A 15,751-nucleotide genomic window follows, 5' to 3' on the forward strand; every position below is an offset into this window, starting at 1 on the left:
TATTTTTGGTGGCTTAGCATGTAGAGCTTGCTTAGAACACTGATGATGCTCTCTTTAGAGCGAAAACATTCTGTATTTTAATGTAGCCCTTTATTGGGGTTTTCAAACTAATATACCTTTTACACAGAAGATCTTTTTCTTCAATTTTTGTAATTAATGGTATACAGCCAGTTACAGGAAAATTTTTCCTTATGGATTTCAATCTAAAATAGGTAGATTTTAAACAGTTGTAGGTTCATAAATCGTGATAATTTTATGAAAAAAAGACAGTAAGAATGTGGAATAGTTGTTAAGGTAAAAAATGAATAACCCCCAAATATATTTATTGGATAGTTGAAAGCAGTGCATTTGATACTTCTTCTTTAAAACTCGATATTCCTTAAGATCTAGTGCTTTCAGACTTATTCCCTAAGATTCACTCCTTAAGACATTGTTCTTTACGACAGGCTTCCTTAACAAAGACTTTTTTTAAGAAAAATTCGTCCAATTATAAGTAACCATTTTATACCTTATACATATTTCCTTCATGATTATAATATATTCTAAAGTGATATTCTTTAACCATCATCAATGGTGATACATTAGTATGTAACCCTGTCTAGTTCTTTTCTTTCTTTTGAACGCATTTGAATATATTCTATGTAGGCACTTTTACTTTGACTGGAGTTTTTATCATACAGATTTCTTATTAAACTCATCAACCAACCCACAAACCAACAAACAAGTCAATTTTTGACTTGGCACTATATTATGAGGAATACCATCTGAAACCCAATCCCACAAAAACCGAGGTATGCGCTTTCCACCTTAGAAACAAGCATGTCCAAAGGCCGCTTGAAGTGGAACAGCGTGGCCAGATGCCGGAACACAACGAGACGCAAAAATACCCAAAGATATTATACACATAGATTTGGCCAGCTCCGAAAAATAGCGTAACGTGGAGCAGTTCGGGTCGGTGGTCTATCTATCTCTCTCTATCGGCGCTTAACTTTCTCTCTCTAGCATATGATGGCTGCCGCCTCTGTGTCACTGTCGTTCTATTACTCCCACCTCTTGGTAGATATGCTCACACTCGTACGACAGACAAAGATAACTAGACCACCTTCCTTGATATTGGTGTTATACACCGATGTATTGAGTGACATATCCCTAGCCAAGTCTATCCTTTTACATGTCTCTGAAAATACCTCGGCGTACGTCTGGATAGAAATATCTCTTATCGATACCACTGTCAAGATGTCAAGAAAAAAGTAAGTGCCAGAAATAATATCCGTAAACTAATTAATACAAAATGGGGAGCACAACCACACGCACTCCGCACTTCTGCCCTAGCATTATGCTTTTCGGCCGCGGAGTTTGGAGCACCAGTGTGGGCAAACTCTGCTCCTATCGAAGAGGTCTATCTCATAGTTGAAATCACTCCACCACCTCAGAGGAAATGTCTGTTTACTTTTAGTAAATGAAAGGGCCATCTATGTGGCCAACCATTGGAAGTACAGAATTTAAAGTTGTTGGTGTTCCGGATATTATTATTGATGTTGGTATTACGGATAGGTATTAAAATAAATGGTGTTAGATTAAACAATCTGAGATTTGCCGACGACACCGTTCTGATCGCAGAAACACTTGAAGAGCTACAGACATTGGTGAATAAGATAGCAGACTGCAGCGAAGAATGTGGACTATCTTTGAACATAAAGAAAACTAAATTTATGGTAATATCGAAATCAACACGAAATGTCCAAAATTTTTACACAATGAAATTATCGATCGAGTTAGCAAATACAAATATTTAGGCACTTTTATAAATGAAGACAACGATAGCTCAGCAGAAATCAAAATAAGAATAGAAAAAGCCAGATCCATATTCACTAAAATGAAGAGAGTGTTCTGTGGAAGAGATTTGAGCCTTGAAATGAAACTTCGCCTGATGAGATGTTACGTACTTTCTGTGCTGTTCTACGGAATGGAGTCATGGACGCTGAAAAAGATTGATATCAAAAAATTAGAGGCATTTGAACTGTGGATGTATCGCAGAATCTTGAGAATATCATGGACGGAGAGAGTCACAAACGTCGAGGTCTTGAGAAGAATGAATAAAGAAAAGGAAGTCATATTTACGATCAAAAAACGAAAACTGCAATACTTGGGACACATTACAAGAGGCGAAAGATATGAACTGCTTCGAATAATTATGCAGGGGAAGATAGCAGGAAAAAGGTCCATAGGAAGAAGACGAAACTCCTGGCTAAAGAATCTACGGGAATGGTATAGCTGTAGCAACAACGAATTGTTTCGGTCAGCAGTTTCGAAAATACGTATAGCCCTGATGATCGCCAACCTTCGGAACGAAGATGGCACTTGAAGAAGAAGAAGAAGGTGTTCCGAACATGGAAAGTAAGTAAGTATTAGGTTAACTAGTTGGTTAGGTACTCCCATATTTTCGATTATAGGTACTCCAGAGGGGACCCAAATTAGCATTGGTATAGTGATCAGGCACTTAACTTATTATGAATGAAGAAGAATATATTCTTCATTAACTGATTTTATCTTTTGAATGACCATTTTGTTCATATAAAATCTTTTTTACCTCAGTTTTATCAGAACTGCCTAAAAAATCTAACATTAAGTGTATTATGAAAACTACTATTATCCAAGATTAAAAATAAATCGTAATACAGCACCAATATTATTTTTGTTACGTATTATTATGATTACCGGCAGCATCCAACGCAAGGAAAAGGTCCCTCTTGTATACGGTGAGGTTTCGGTCCAAATACTAGAGGTAATTCAGAGAAAATAACATCTCCAGGCTGAAGTTCTCTGGTGGATTGTAAGTATCTACCCAACTCTTTGGAATTTTGTTCCTAAAAAAAGAAAGGTGATAAATAGGCTAAAAGAAAAAGAGTGCAAATAACGAAACCTTATTATAGATAATAACAATTAGGTAACAGAAAAAGAACTATACCTCGAATGGCCGACATTTTATTTTATGTTCTTTCCAATGTTCCTGTTGATGAGCTTCACTACAATAAAAAACCAACTTGCAAGCTGAGCATTTCCTCACTGCAGCTGACTTACAAACTTCACAAGAGCCTTTTTCTTCATTGTCGCTGTCACTACCCATTGTAGGTATATTCCTGCAGAAATATCAGTAGAGATAAACAAAAAAATATACTTAGTTTAACGTTTAACTAAAAGTAAAATATATCTCTACAAAAAGTGAAATACACTATATATTATGCAAAGACAGAAACGTAATATTAGATACAGTAATAATAATAACAAGAAGCTCAAAATAGAGATACCTAGGTGGAAAATTATATGGGAGGTCTACGTTCAGCAGTGGACAAATATAGCCTAATTGATTATTAAATTCTACATATCAAGTAAAAACAGAGGAAAAAACAGAAAAAGCAAAACTACAGAGAGGGGTTAGACGGACTCTAGTTGCAAGTTTTGCGTTGCCATGAAGCGAATCATCTTAAAATTTAAACATGCTATAAAATTATCAGCAAACTTGTAATATAATAACAATTTTATAACAGTTAAAGGGTTTTCACTTGGTATTTAGTGGATTTAAACATGTGTACCTATGGAAATAAACCTAAAGAAAATTGAATACCTAACAACGGAGATTACAGAAATAAAACAGCTAGAAATAAATAAAGGTAAACAAATAAAAGGAAGAGACAAGTACATGTATTGTACCCTCGGAGATCGCTGGGAAAATTTACACTCAAAATAACAAAATTCAGTTTGGCAACACTGTGTGAATGTTGATAGTAACATATCTCTTTTAAGATAAACAGAACTGTAATTTAGTCTAGACAAATTAATATATTTTTTTGCCAACAAAAATGAGATTTTTCAACCAAATAATGGTTCAAATATGATGTGCAAAATAATTTTTAATTGGGTTCTGTTAATGAGCTTGCTTTTTTGTCATTAAAGTAGAAAAAACTTTAAATTTTACTCATTAAATCATTATCGTCCAGATATCGTCTTAATTATTTTAACTGTACTAATATCCGTCGACTAATTCTGAATGATTAATATGTTGTTAAAACATTTTATCTGTAGCGGCTTCTGGAATGTCTTAAAAATATCGAATTTCATTGATAAAATTCCTTGAATTCATTGAATTCATTGATAAAATTGGGATATGCGCATAAAATGCGCATATCCCACCGATCTTCGCTTCGATCATGTTATACTTAGGTTTTATAATATCAAACAAAGAAACAACTAAAAAGATAAAAAATAGACTAGGCTAAACAAGAGACTGCATACGAAAATTGAAACATCAGTATAAAAACAAAAAAAAAAATAATTACACCGTGACAAGAAGTACGCTGCCTTATGGGTGTGAAAATGGAATAATAAATAAGAAAACCAAAAACAAAATAAGAGCATTGTCCAATAATAAATATTCAGAATTCATATTCGATATTGAACAGAATTATTTTATCACCCAGTAGATCGCACGAATTTATTTATTTTATATTCACGCACGTAGATTAATTAGTTTAGATACAAATTGGTCAATTATCAACAATATAATTTGGAAATGTCACGAAACTGCTGACAAAAGTAGAATTATTTACATTAATTAGATATACAAATCACGGGGGACTAGCGTCACCTATGACCCAATTTAAGCTTCTATAAAACTAGGCTCTTGGGCCTAGAAAGAGAGTTCTCATTCAGTCTTCAGCTAATCGCGTATCATTTATCAGTTACAGTGTTCGGCGGTTCTCCCGGGATTGAAATATATCCTTGTGTTCGTCTATATCAATAAACGTATTTATCGCTACTCACGTCTTTTACATCCTACGTAGTTACACATGGTCCTTATCGAGAAAAAAAGGAGGCCTACAAGTACAGTCCACACCAATCGAAATCAGTAGCAAATAGACGACACTAGGCCCGGGAGAACAGAACCAGAGCGAAGCAGAAGCCGGAACCAGAAAAATACAGGTCAGAAGCCGTATCCAGAAAAATAACGGTCAGAAGCCGTAACCAGAAAAATACAGGTCAGAAGCCGTATCCAGAAAAATAACGGTCAGAAGCCGTAACCAGAAAAATACAGGTCAGAAGCCGTATCCAGAAAAATAACGGTCAGAAGCCGTATCCAGAAAACTACAGGTCAGAAGCCGTAACCAGAAAAATACAGGTCAGAAGCCGTATCCAGAAAAATAACGGTCAGAAGCCGTAACCAGAAAAATACAGGTCAGAAGCCGTATCCAGAAAAATAACGGTCAGAAGCCGTAACCAGAAAAATACAGGTCAGAAGCCGTATCCAGAAAACTACAGGTCAGAAGCCGTAACCAGAAAAATACAGGTCAGAAGCCGTATCCAGAAAAATACAGGTCAGAAGCCGTATCCAGAAAAATACAGGTCAGAAGCCGTATCCAGAAAACTACAGGTCAGAAGCCGTATCCAGAAAAATAACGGTCAGAAGCCGTAACCAGAAAAATACAGGTCAGAAGCCGTATCCAGAAAAATAACGGTCAGAAGCCGTAACCAGAAAAATACAGGTCAGAAGCCGTATCCAGAAAACTACAGGCCAGAAGCCGTACCCAGAAGAGTTACTGCAGATCCAGAAAGAAAACTGCAGGTCAGAGGGCATATCCAGGTGCGCATGCAGAGCCAGTCCAGAAACATAAAAAAGAAAAAAAAAACCGTAAGTTTTTGAACAAATTAACATTTTTCCAACTATTTCGTATCATATAACGCAATATTCTTTCCAATTTTAAACCGAATTATTCGACCTATACATATTTACAAAAATTTTAGTGCATTCTATACAATAGTTGCCATTCAAATAAATTTAAATATTTACTAACTATTTACACTTTTATTTTTGTTAACTATATTTGCCTATATTTATTTATTGATTCTAACTATATTTGCCTTATATATTAACTATACTTTGACTATATAATAATAATAAACGGTTAGCCCTACAAATATTTACTACCTACCTATTTCTTTATGTTACAAGTTGATAAAGAAAAAACATTATACCCTAATAATTTCATAGTGCTTGGTATTTCATTTACATAATTTTAGATCGCATTATTTTAAATACTCATCGTAATACAGAGGTTGTATTCTTATTATTCTATTTATAACTGTGCAACATAATACTTTGATTGACATTAACCCACATATAACACTGACCTACAGATAAATAAGCAAACCTCAGCAAGGTCTACAGAATTACTATTTACGATTCAGCAAAAGGTGAATCACAGTAAATTGAAAATATAAATAGTTACGAAAAAATACGGTAAAAACATTTATTACTGCATAAAATAGAAAGTACGTGGATTTAAACATGGAAGCGTTACAGAACAAGCAAGCTGAGCTTGGAGGAGAGATTTCTAAACAGGTGTCGTCTCTTAAGAGAGACCCTGGATCTCGCAAGAATCAACAATACATTAAAGAGCGTCAGGATAGATTAGAGGATTATTGGACAAGGTTTGGGCATAACCACGAGAAATTATTAGATAGCGGAGTAACGAAAGACAAGTACTTCGAAACAAAATACTACGAGCAGGTTTTTAAGACATATATTGAGGGAAAAACTCTATTGGAAGAATATGGAAGAATATTGAAAAGAGGAAAGACAACAAAAGGAAAGGAGATACAAATAAGAAAACAAAAAATCGAGGAATTATTACAAGAATATGAACAGGAGTTGAAGTACGATGAAGAACTGCAAGCAGAATTGAAAGAACACATGGAGAAAATAAACACACTCATCATAGAAGCAACAGTAAATGATGAGCTAGACGTTATAGACAGTGACGAAGTAGAGAGGATAGATCAGCTAAGGAGGAAGGTCAGGGAAACGATAAAGAAAATGCGGCCTGCAATGCAACGACCAGACAGCACACAGAGAAGAGAGGGAGTAACATTACCGCAGGTAAAAATCCCTGTGTATGAAGGAAGATATGAAACGTGGAGAACTTTCCACGATCTGTTTACAAAGGTAATACATGAAAACGAACAGTTGTCGAGAGCAGAGAAGATGCAGTACCTCAAAACACAAGTAAGAGGGGAAGCCCACAGGATGATACAACACTTGCACATATCCGAAGCCAACTACGAAGTGGCATGGAACATGTTAAAGGAAAGATATGAGAATCCGAGGATGATACTGTTTAAACTAATAGACAGGATGTTACTAGCACAGGAAGTAAAGGATTCTTCCGCTAGAGCACTGAAATCACTACATGACACCTTCCATGAGTGCCTGGAAGCCATAGGAGGGTTGGGAACAGACACGGAAGCGTGGAGCCCATTGATAGCGCGAATTAGCATAACAAAATGGGACAATGAGACAAGGAGACTATACGAAAACCACAGCGGAGACAGTAGAGAGATACCGACGTTCAAGTCAACACAAACGTTTCTACAACGACGATTCCAAACACTGGAACTGCTGGAGTCAGAAAAGAGACAAGAGAAACAAGGAGGAACGGGTAAGAAAACAAGAATGGGTTGCGTGATATGCAACGGAGATCACGGGGTACCATACTGCAGAGAATTTCTGGAACTCAAGGTAAAAGACCGGAACAGGATAATACGAGAAAAAGAATGGTGTGCGAATTGTCTAGCACATAAGAAGGAGAAACAATGCTTTTCACAGGTTAGGTGCAAACACTGTGGCGGAGACCACCACCAAACGTTGCATTATGAAACAGGAAACACAGGCAACAGAAGAAACACAAATGAAACAAGAGGAGAACAAATACAGGAAAGAAATGGAAGAGAATCAAACAGTAGAAGAAACGGGTACCAATCGGACAGGTACAGAGGAGGAAATAATTATTCCAACAACGCCAGAGAACAAAATAACGGAAGACGAGACAATACGCAAGGGAACAATGGGCAAAGAAACAACAACACACAGCAAAGAGGACAGAACTCAGTTAACTGTGCAAGCAATAAGGAAGGTGAAGCATTACTAGCCACAGCAGTGGTACGCGTTAGGGATGCGAATGGAGAGCCTCACATAATGAGAGCATTGATCGACCAAGGGTCACAATGTGCATTTATAACGGAACAAGCGGCGACGGCGCTAGGAACAAAAAGGCAGCCAATACAGGCGACCATATCCGGAATAGGCTCGTCAGGGGAAAAGACAGCCAACTGGAGTATGAAACTATTGATCGGAAATCATTACCAAAGTGACTTCGAGATGGAAATAGAGGCACTGGTACTACCGAAAATAACAAGGGATTTACCGGAACAGGACATAGTCCTACAGGATTACAACGAGAAGAATGTGCTACTGGCAGACCCAAGATACTACAGGGTAGGAAAAATAGACTTATTGCTAGGAGTAAAAGAATATAGTTACATATTGACAGAAGGGATGCACAGAAGAAGTAATGGACTACTAAGTCAAAACACCAAACTAGGATGGATAATTTCGGGGATAGCGAAAGAAAGGGAGACTACTAAAGCAGAAGTATGCTGTATGATATCCAGACAAGAAATGGACATACAAATAAAGAAATTCTGGGAATTAGAAGAAGTGAATCAAGAAACAAGTTTATCAGTAGAAGAGCAAGAATGTGAAGAAATGTATCGTCAGACAGTAAAAAGAAATGAAGAAGGTAGATACGAAGTGAGAATTCCGTTTAAGAAAGACGTCACAAAGTTAGGAGAATCTAAGCAGCAGGCATTCGCCAGATTGATGCAACTTGAAAGGACGTTCACAAAAGACAAACAGTTAGAAACGAATTACAGACAATTCATGGAAGATTATGAAAACCAAGGTCATATGGCAATAGCGGAAGTCCAGGGAGGAGGTTACTACCTACCTCATCATCCAGTGAGAAAGGAGGACAGCACTACAACAAAAATAAGAGCCGTGTTTGATGCATCAAGTAAAAGCTCATCAACAGTAAGCCTAAATGATATTATGCACACGGGGCCAAAATTACAACAGGATTTGACAGATATACTATTGAGATGGAGATCCCATAAGGTAGCATACTCAGCGGATCTGGAGAAAATGTTTAGACAGATCAGAATGGCAGAAGAAGACCAAATGTATCAAAAAATACTCTGGAGAAAGAACACAAAGGATCCAGTGCAAGAATATAAATTGAAGACGGTGACATACGGCACGGCCGCAGCACCATTTTTAGCATTAAGAACAATACAACAGTTACAAGAGGATGAAGGAGGGAATTTCCCTACAGCAGCGAAAATAATAAAAGAAAATATGTATGTAGACGATACATTAGGAGGAGCGGAGACGTTAAAAGAGGCAGAAGCAGCCCAAAAGGAACTAATACAAATTTTTAAGAAAGGTGGATTTACACTTAGAAAATGGTTGAGCAACGAAGAAAAAATAATGGAGAACGTACCGGAAGAAATGAGGAATGTAGACTCAAAAGCATTCAAGCAAGAAGAAATACGAAAGACGTTAGGAATACATTGGTCACCCAAAGAAGATACAATCAGATTCAAGATAAAAATAACGACGACAAAGAAAATAACGAAAAGACACATACTGTCAGAAGTAGCAAAACTATATGACCCATTAGGATGGATAGCACCAGTAGTAATTCAGGCGAAAATGTTCATACAAGAACTTTGGGAGCAAAAGACCAGTTGGGACAAAGAATTAACTAGCGCGCAACAAAGCCGGTGGAAAGCATATCAGGCACAATTAATAAATCTTGAGAGAATAACATTATCCAGGTGGAACAATTTAAATAAAACAAACAGAGTAGAACTACATGGATTCGCAGATGCGTCTCTGAAAGGATATGGAGCGGTTATTTATGCTAGGGTATTAGACCCGGAAATTAAAACAAATCTATTGATAGCAAAATCTAAAGTCGCACCATTGAAAGGGAAAACGACATTACCAAGATTGGAATTGTGTGCCGCGGTACTATTAGCAAATTTAATGAAGAAAACCCTACAAGCATTGAACAGGGAGAACATGGCAATATATGCATGGTCGGACTCAACAATAACCCTGGCTTGGATAAAGGGATCATCAAAAAGATGGAAAATGTTCGTCGCCAACAGAGTAGAGGAGATAAAAGGAGTTATAGCGCCAGAAAATTGGCATAAAGTGGATACGAAAGAAAACCCAGCGGACATCCTCTCACGTGGAAGTACCGCTTCAGAGTTATTAGAAGCAGAGTTATGGTGGAAGGGACCAACTTGGCTAACGAGTAAAAAAGCACTGAGGTTACCGGCAGAGGATATACCTGAAACAAATGAGGAGGAAGTCAAAACGAAAGTAACGACGCACATGGTAACGATAAAGGAAGACATATGCGAGAGATTCTCGAATTTAGAAAAAATGAGAAGAGTGGTATCATATTGTATGAGATTTGCAAACAACTGCAGAAAGAAGGACAAAACTCAAGGACAACTTACAGTCCGAGAATTAGAGGAAACATTGTTAAAAGTGATAAAACTCACACAAATTAACAACTTCAAGCTAGAAATAAATAAACTGGAAAAGAAACAGCAACTAGACAGGAAGAACAAATTAGCATCATTGGTACCGTCCCTGGATAAACAAGGGATTCTAAGAGTCACCGGAAGGCTAAGGCACACGAAGCTACAGTACGCGGAAAAACATCCTATAATTTTGCCTAAGGACAGCGCATTAACAAAGTTAATTATATCGGACAGTCATACAAAAAATCTACATAGCGGACTACAACAGACATTACAATACATAAAGAGGAAATATTGGATAATAAACGGAAGAAGAACCGTGAAAAGTCAGTTAACTAAATGTATAAAGTGTAGGAGGTATAAAGGACAAGTAGCACAACAGTTAATGGGAGACCTGCCGGAGGACAGAGTGAACCCGAGTCATCCTTTCACGAATACAGGGATAGATTACGCCGGGCCGATAAAAATAAGTACTACACGAAAGGCAGAGGACAAAGGAGTTATAAAGGATACATTGCAGTATTTGTGTGTCTGTCAACAAAGGCAGTACATCTTGAGGTAGTAAGTGATATGTCTACAGATGCATTTATTTATTGCGGCGTTCAAAAGATTTACGGCACGCAGAGGACAGTGCGTCAACATTTACAGTGATAACGGAACCACATTCGTAGGAACGGCAAACTTACTAAAAAAAGAAAATCAAAACCTAGAGGACGAGATAAAACAAGGATTAATTGCACTAGGCACCCAGTGGCACGTCATACCTGCATATGCGCCACACTTCGGAGGATTGTGGGAAAGCGCCGTGCGAATAATGAAATATCATCTGAAAAGAATCATAGGGGAAACAGTACTGACATATGAAGAACTGAGTACGGTGCTAACACAAATAGAAGCCTGTATGAATTCGAGACCATTATGTGAATCATCAGAAGACCCAGAAGGAAAAATAGCAATCACACCAGCTCACTTCCTTATAGGGAAAGAAATTGTATCACCGAATCGGGAAGAAGAGCTCACGACGTACTTGAAGATGCCAGCAAGGTGGCGAATATTGGAAAAAATAAAAAGGGATTTCTGGAAGATTTGGAGGCAAGAGTACCTGCAACAGTTACAACAAAGGAATAAATGGCATAAAACACACCCAAACATAAAAAAAGAAGAAATAGTCATAATTAAGGAAGAGGATACACCTCCAGGTAGATGGCCACTAGCAAGGGTAATAGAAACACACCCTGGAGCGGAGGGATTAACCAGAGTAGTGTCAGTGAGAAAGGCAAACGGGAAAATAACAAAAAGACCTATACATAAGCTGATAAAATTAGAAGAAGAGAAACAGGAAAAACCAAAGAATTCATCAGGATCAAGATGGAAGAAAATATTAATCGCAATAATGTTTTTAACACTATTGAAACCCATGAATGCAGAACTGTATAAAATATATAATCCGGAACCAGGGTTATTTACTGAAGACCTTGGAGAGGTTTACATAGATCGAGGAACATTCCGAATAAAAGTGCTAATCGAAAAAGGAAGAGTTCAAAAGGAGCATCAACTGATAGGAAGTATGATACAAGGCATACGGGATCTGTGCCAAGAGACAAAAATCGTAAATTGTAAGGAGATAATAGGGAAGTTAGAGGAAGGACAAAGGAAGGCGGAGTCAATAAGTGAAGCGTTGACAGTAGAAATAAAAGGAAGAGAAAAAAGAGGAATATTAGGCACAATATTAACCTCCATATTTGGAGTGAACGACGAAGCCTATAGTGACATTGAGACACTAGACAAAAACCAGAGAGAATTAATAAAGGGGTCACAGCATCAGGCAAAGATAATGTTAGAGACAATAACGTCAATAAACCACACGGAGATGAGGATAAATGAACAGATGAACAAGTTTAACAAAGCACTATTCACAGGCCGACAAGAAATATCAAAAGGACTCAATGAAGTAGAAGACAAAGCATTAAGACTAAAAACCGAATATAGCACGTTACGAATACAAACCATAGCATTACAAGTTACGGAGTTCATAAACGAATATATTCAATTTTACGAGGGAATATTAAACCTGCACTACAACCACGGCCATTTCGTTGATATAATAAAGCCGGGTCAAATAACCAAGTTAATAGAAAGAGCGGGGAAGATACTACCACAAGGAGTGGAAATACGACGACAACCCATTATAGAAACAGAGGTCAGCCATGACGACAAGTATATAAAGGTCATCGGCTACTTCATAGTGACAGGGAGAAATAATTACAGCATGCTCAAGATCACCGCGATACCACTTAAGGTCGAGGGGTCAGTATTGCATTCGTTTGTCGCTCCAAGAAATCTACTGATTGTAGATTATAACACTCTCCACTACTTCGAATTGACCGCAGAAGATAAAGCAAGATGCTTACAGCTGGCACGGGCACAGATAGCGTGCTCTCCAACGGCCGTAATGAACATGGATACCAAACCAAACTGTATACTGGAAGAAATTTATGAGCGATCTAAGAATAGCACATGTCCAGTGGTTACCCGGGCAATACATCAAGCTCAGTGGAGTAAGATGGGTACACCCAACCTTTGGTTAATAATCACACCGATTCCGATACACCTGTCCATTATCTGTGATGGAAATCGGAACGAAAGAGTTCTGGAGCGAGTCTCATTTCTGAAACTCTCGCCCCGATGCATCGCCCAAACGAAAAACATTACATTACTCCCCACTAGCAGCGGGGTGGAGACAGCGATAACCAGCTACCTGAAGACTCCGATCACTCCTGTAGCGCAGTTGCTGACGATGCCAAGACATCTGGTAAATACGATTCAACCCACACACATTAACACACAAGGCGATGAATTCCGTACTATACTATTGGACGAAGAAAGTCTGGAGCAAGAAGTAGCGCATACGCCCTGGCGAAAGATACATGAGTCACATTGGACTTATTTAACGACCACCGGGGTCATTACTTCGATTGTGGTGATTGGTCTGCTCATATTGTGGAGATACTGTCCTGGTATACGAAAATGTCGCTCAGGCAAAGCACTTAGGCAGACACCCGACCACGAGGTAACTTCTTTAGCTCGTAACCGGAAAGACGCCTCCCCGTCGACTTCCAAAGCCGACATCCCCCTCAACACTTTTTCATCTAGTAGTCCCAATTTTGATCTAAATATAGAGTCGGACGGTGAAAGCTAAGTTAACAGTTGGAAAAATATTGATTATTCTTAAACTACTTATTAATAAATTATGTATGTTGTCATATTGGAGATATGGTTGTTATATTTTATATTTATGTTATACTTGTAAACCTCGAACACTGAGACTTGGGACAGCTTCCGGCGGGCAGTATGTCCAATAATAAATATTCAGAATTCATATTCGATATTGAACAGAATTATTTTATCACCCAGTAGACCGCACGAATTTATTTATTTTATATTCACGCACGTAGATTAATTAGTTTAGATACAAATTGGTCAATTATCAACAATATAATTTGGAAATGTCACGAAACTGCTGACAAAAGTAGAATTATTTACATTAATTAGATATACAAATCACGGGGGACTAGCGTCACCTATGACCCAATTTAAGCTTCTATAAAACTAGGCTCTTGGGCCTAGAAAGAGAGTTCTCATTCAGTCTTCAGCTAATCGCGTATCATTTATCAGTTACAGTGTTCGGCGGTTCTCCCGGGATTGAAATATATCCTTGTGTTCGTCTATATCAATAAACGTATTTATCGCTACTCACGTCTTTTACATCCTACGTATTTACACAAGCATTATAAATGGAATTTCTAAAGAGAAGCTGCAGAGTAACAAGAAGAGATCCAATAAACAACATAGAGGTTAAGAAAAGAATGGGAATGAACTCAGATATTCTAATACTACTACAGACTACAGGGAACAGAAGAGATTAACCTGGTACGGACATGTCAGAATGAAGAGCAGACAATAAACAGATAGGAAAAAGGAAGAGAGACGTACCCCGAAGATCTTTCAGAGATGAACTAGACGAAGCAATGGAAAGAAGAAATCTACAGGAAGTGGGCTGGCAAAACAGAGAGAACTGGAGAAAGCGATTGAGTGAAGGAATACAGTAAAAACTTTGGAAATCCTTAGTAGGTATATTATACTTTGTAGCAGCACTTAAGATGGAATTTTAATACCGAAAACTTTCTGTGATGTAGCCCTAAAGGTTTTTTTTTAGATAAATGTACCTTTTTAAAGGATTTTTAAATAAATCTAGATATAAAAGAGAGGATAAAAGTTCTGGTTTATAAACAAATAATTATAATTTCGTAAATGTTAAACACATTCTACTTGTTAAAAATAGAGACTTATAAGTGAAAACTTACTTTTCTCCGAGATATTTGAGCTATAAATTTTAATTAGATCACTTTAATTGTTTCACTACGCCATATTTTTAAATCACGAATTTTTTGGCACTAAGAGCAGGTGCACAAGAATGTTTCTACCACCAGTTTTTACTGACTCATTACCTCTTTGCAACTGCGTTGGCTGAAAATAGACGCTTAATTAAAGTGGACCGCACAATTATAAGACGCCAACGGTTTCAATGTCATCTATTCAATAGAGAAAAAAAAATTAATTGTATTGTTTAGATGTGTTTGTTGCGTAGGTATAAAAGGCTAATCGTTGATTGAGTAAAACGATGCTGACACTTTGTACAGGGGTAGGCATATTTTATTTTTTTATTTATTTATTTATTTATAGTACTATACAATTGCCTGGCCTCTTGTGACTAATCCAGGTCGTTTCCTGATGGGATTACAGTAGTTTATTACAATATTATTACTTTAAGAATTTTTTCTATTTGACTAATTAACAATAGCCCTAATCTACTACTAATTATGAAAACTACAAATTGTAAACAATTCTAATAAACAATTCTAATAAACAAATAACAACAACTAAACAAAAACTAATAAACAAAAGATAAATTATTACTTTTTTTTTGAACATATAATTTTTATAAAAGTGCTCCCATTTCTCATTCTCAGATGAGAAATGCCAGCACTATTCATCTAAAAATAGTCACGAATAATTTTAAGTGCAGGTCTAATCGACTTATGATATTCTCAATGGCATTTCGGTGAGCCTCAGACCATTGAGTTTTAAAATTTCAGGTTTTTAGTTTAATTTTTTTTTGTTTGATCAATTTTTTTTTGATTTTTGATTTATTTTATTTTATTTTATATTTGATATTAATTTTTAATTATTTATTATATAAATATTTATTTAAGTATTCCAATATTTTATTTTATATTTTTTT

At 36.9% G+C, this 15,751-nt stretch overlaps 1 protein-coding gene across 1 annotated transcript in view; it reads right to left on the minus strand.

Annotated features, from left to right (window-relative positions):
• Positions 1–15,002, minus strand: part of LOC126887767 (SET domain-containing protein SmydA-8-like) — a 33,623-nt gene extending 18,621 nt beyond the window's left edge. Inside the window, exons 1-3 of the mRNA XM_050655572.1 lie at positions 14,814–15,002; positions 2,969–3,140; positions 2,719–2,867 (exon numbers count right to left, since the gene is read on the minus strand). Of these exons, the coding sequence (XP_050511529.1) occupies positions 2,719–2,867; positions 2,969–3,127 (308 nt within the window). The 5' untranslated portion in view covers positions 3,128–3,140; positions 14,814–15,002. The remainder of the gene's footprint in view (positions 1–2,718; positions 2,868–2,968; positions 3,141–14,813) is intronic.
• Between the last annotated feature and the right edge of the window lie 749 nt (positions 15,003–15,751).

The sequence above is a fragment of the Diabrotica virgifera genome, chromosome 7 (genome assembly GCF_917563875.1).
Source record: "Diabrotica virgifera virgifera chromosome 7, PGI_DIABVI_V3a".
Lineage (NCBI taxonomy): Eukaryota > Metazoa > Arthropoda > Insecta > Coleoptera > Chrysomelidae > Diabrotica > Diabrotica virgifera.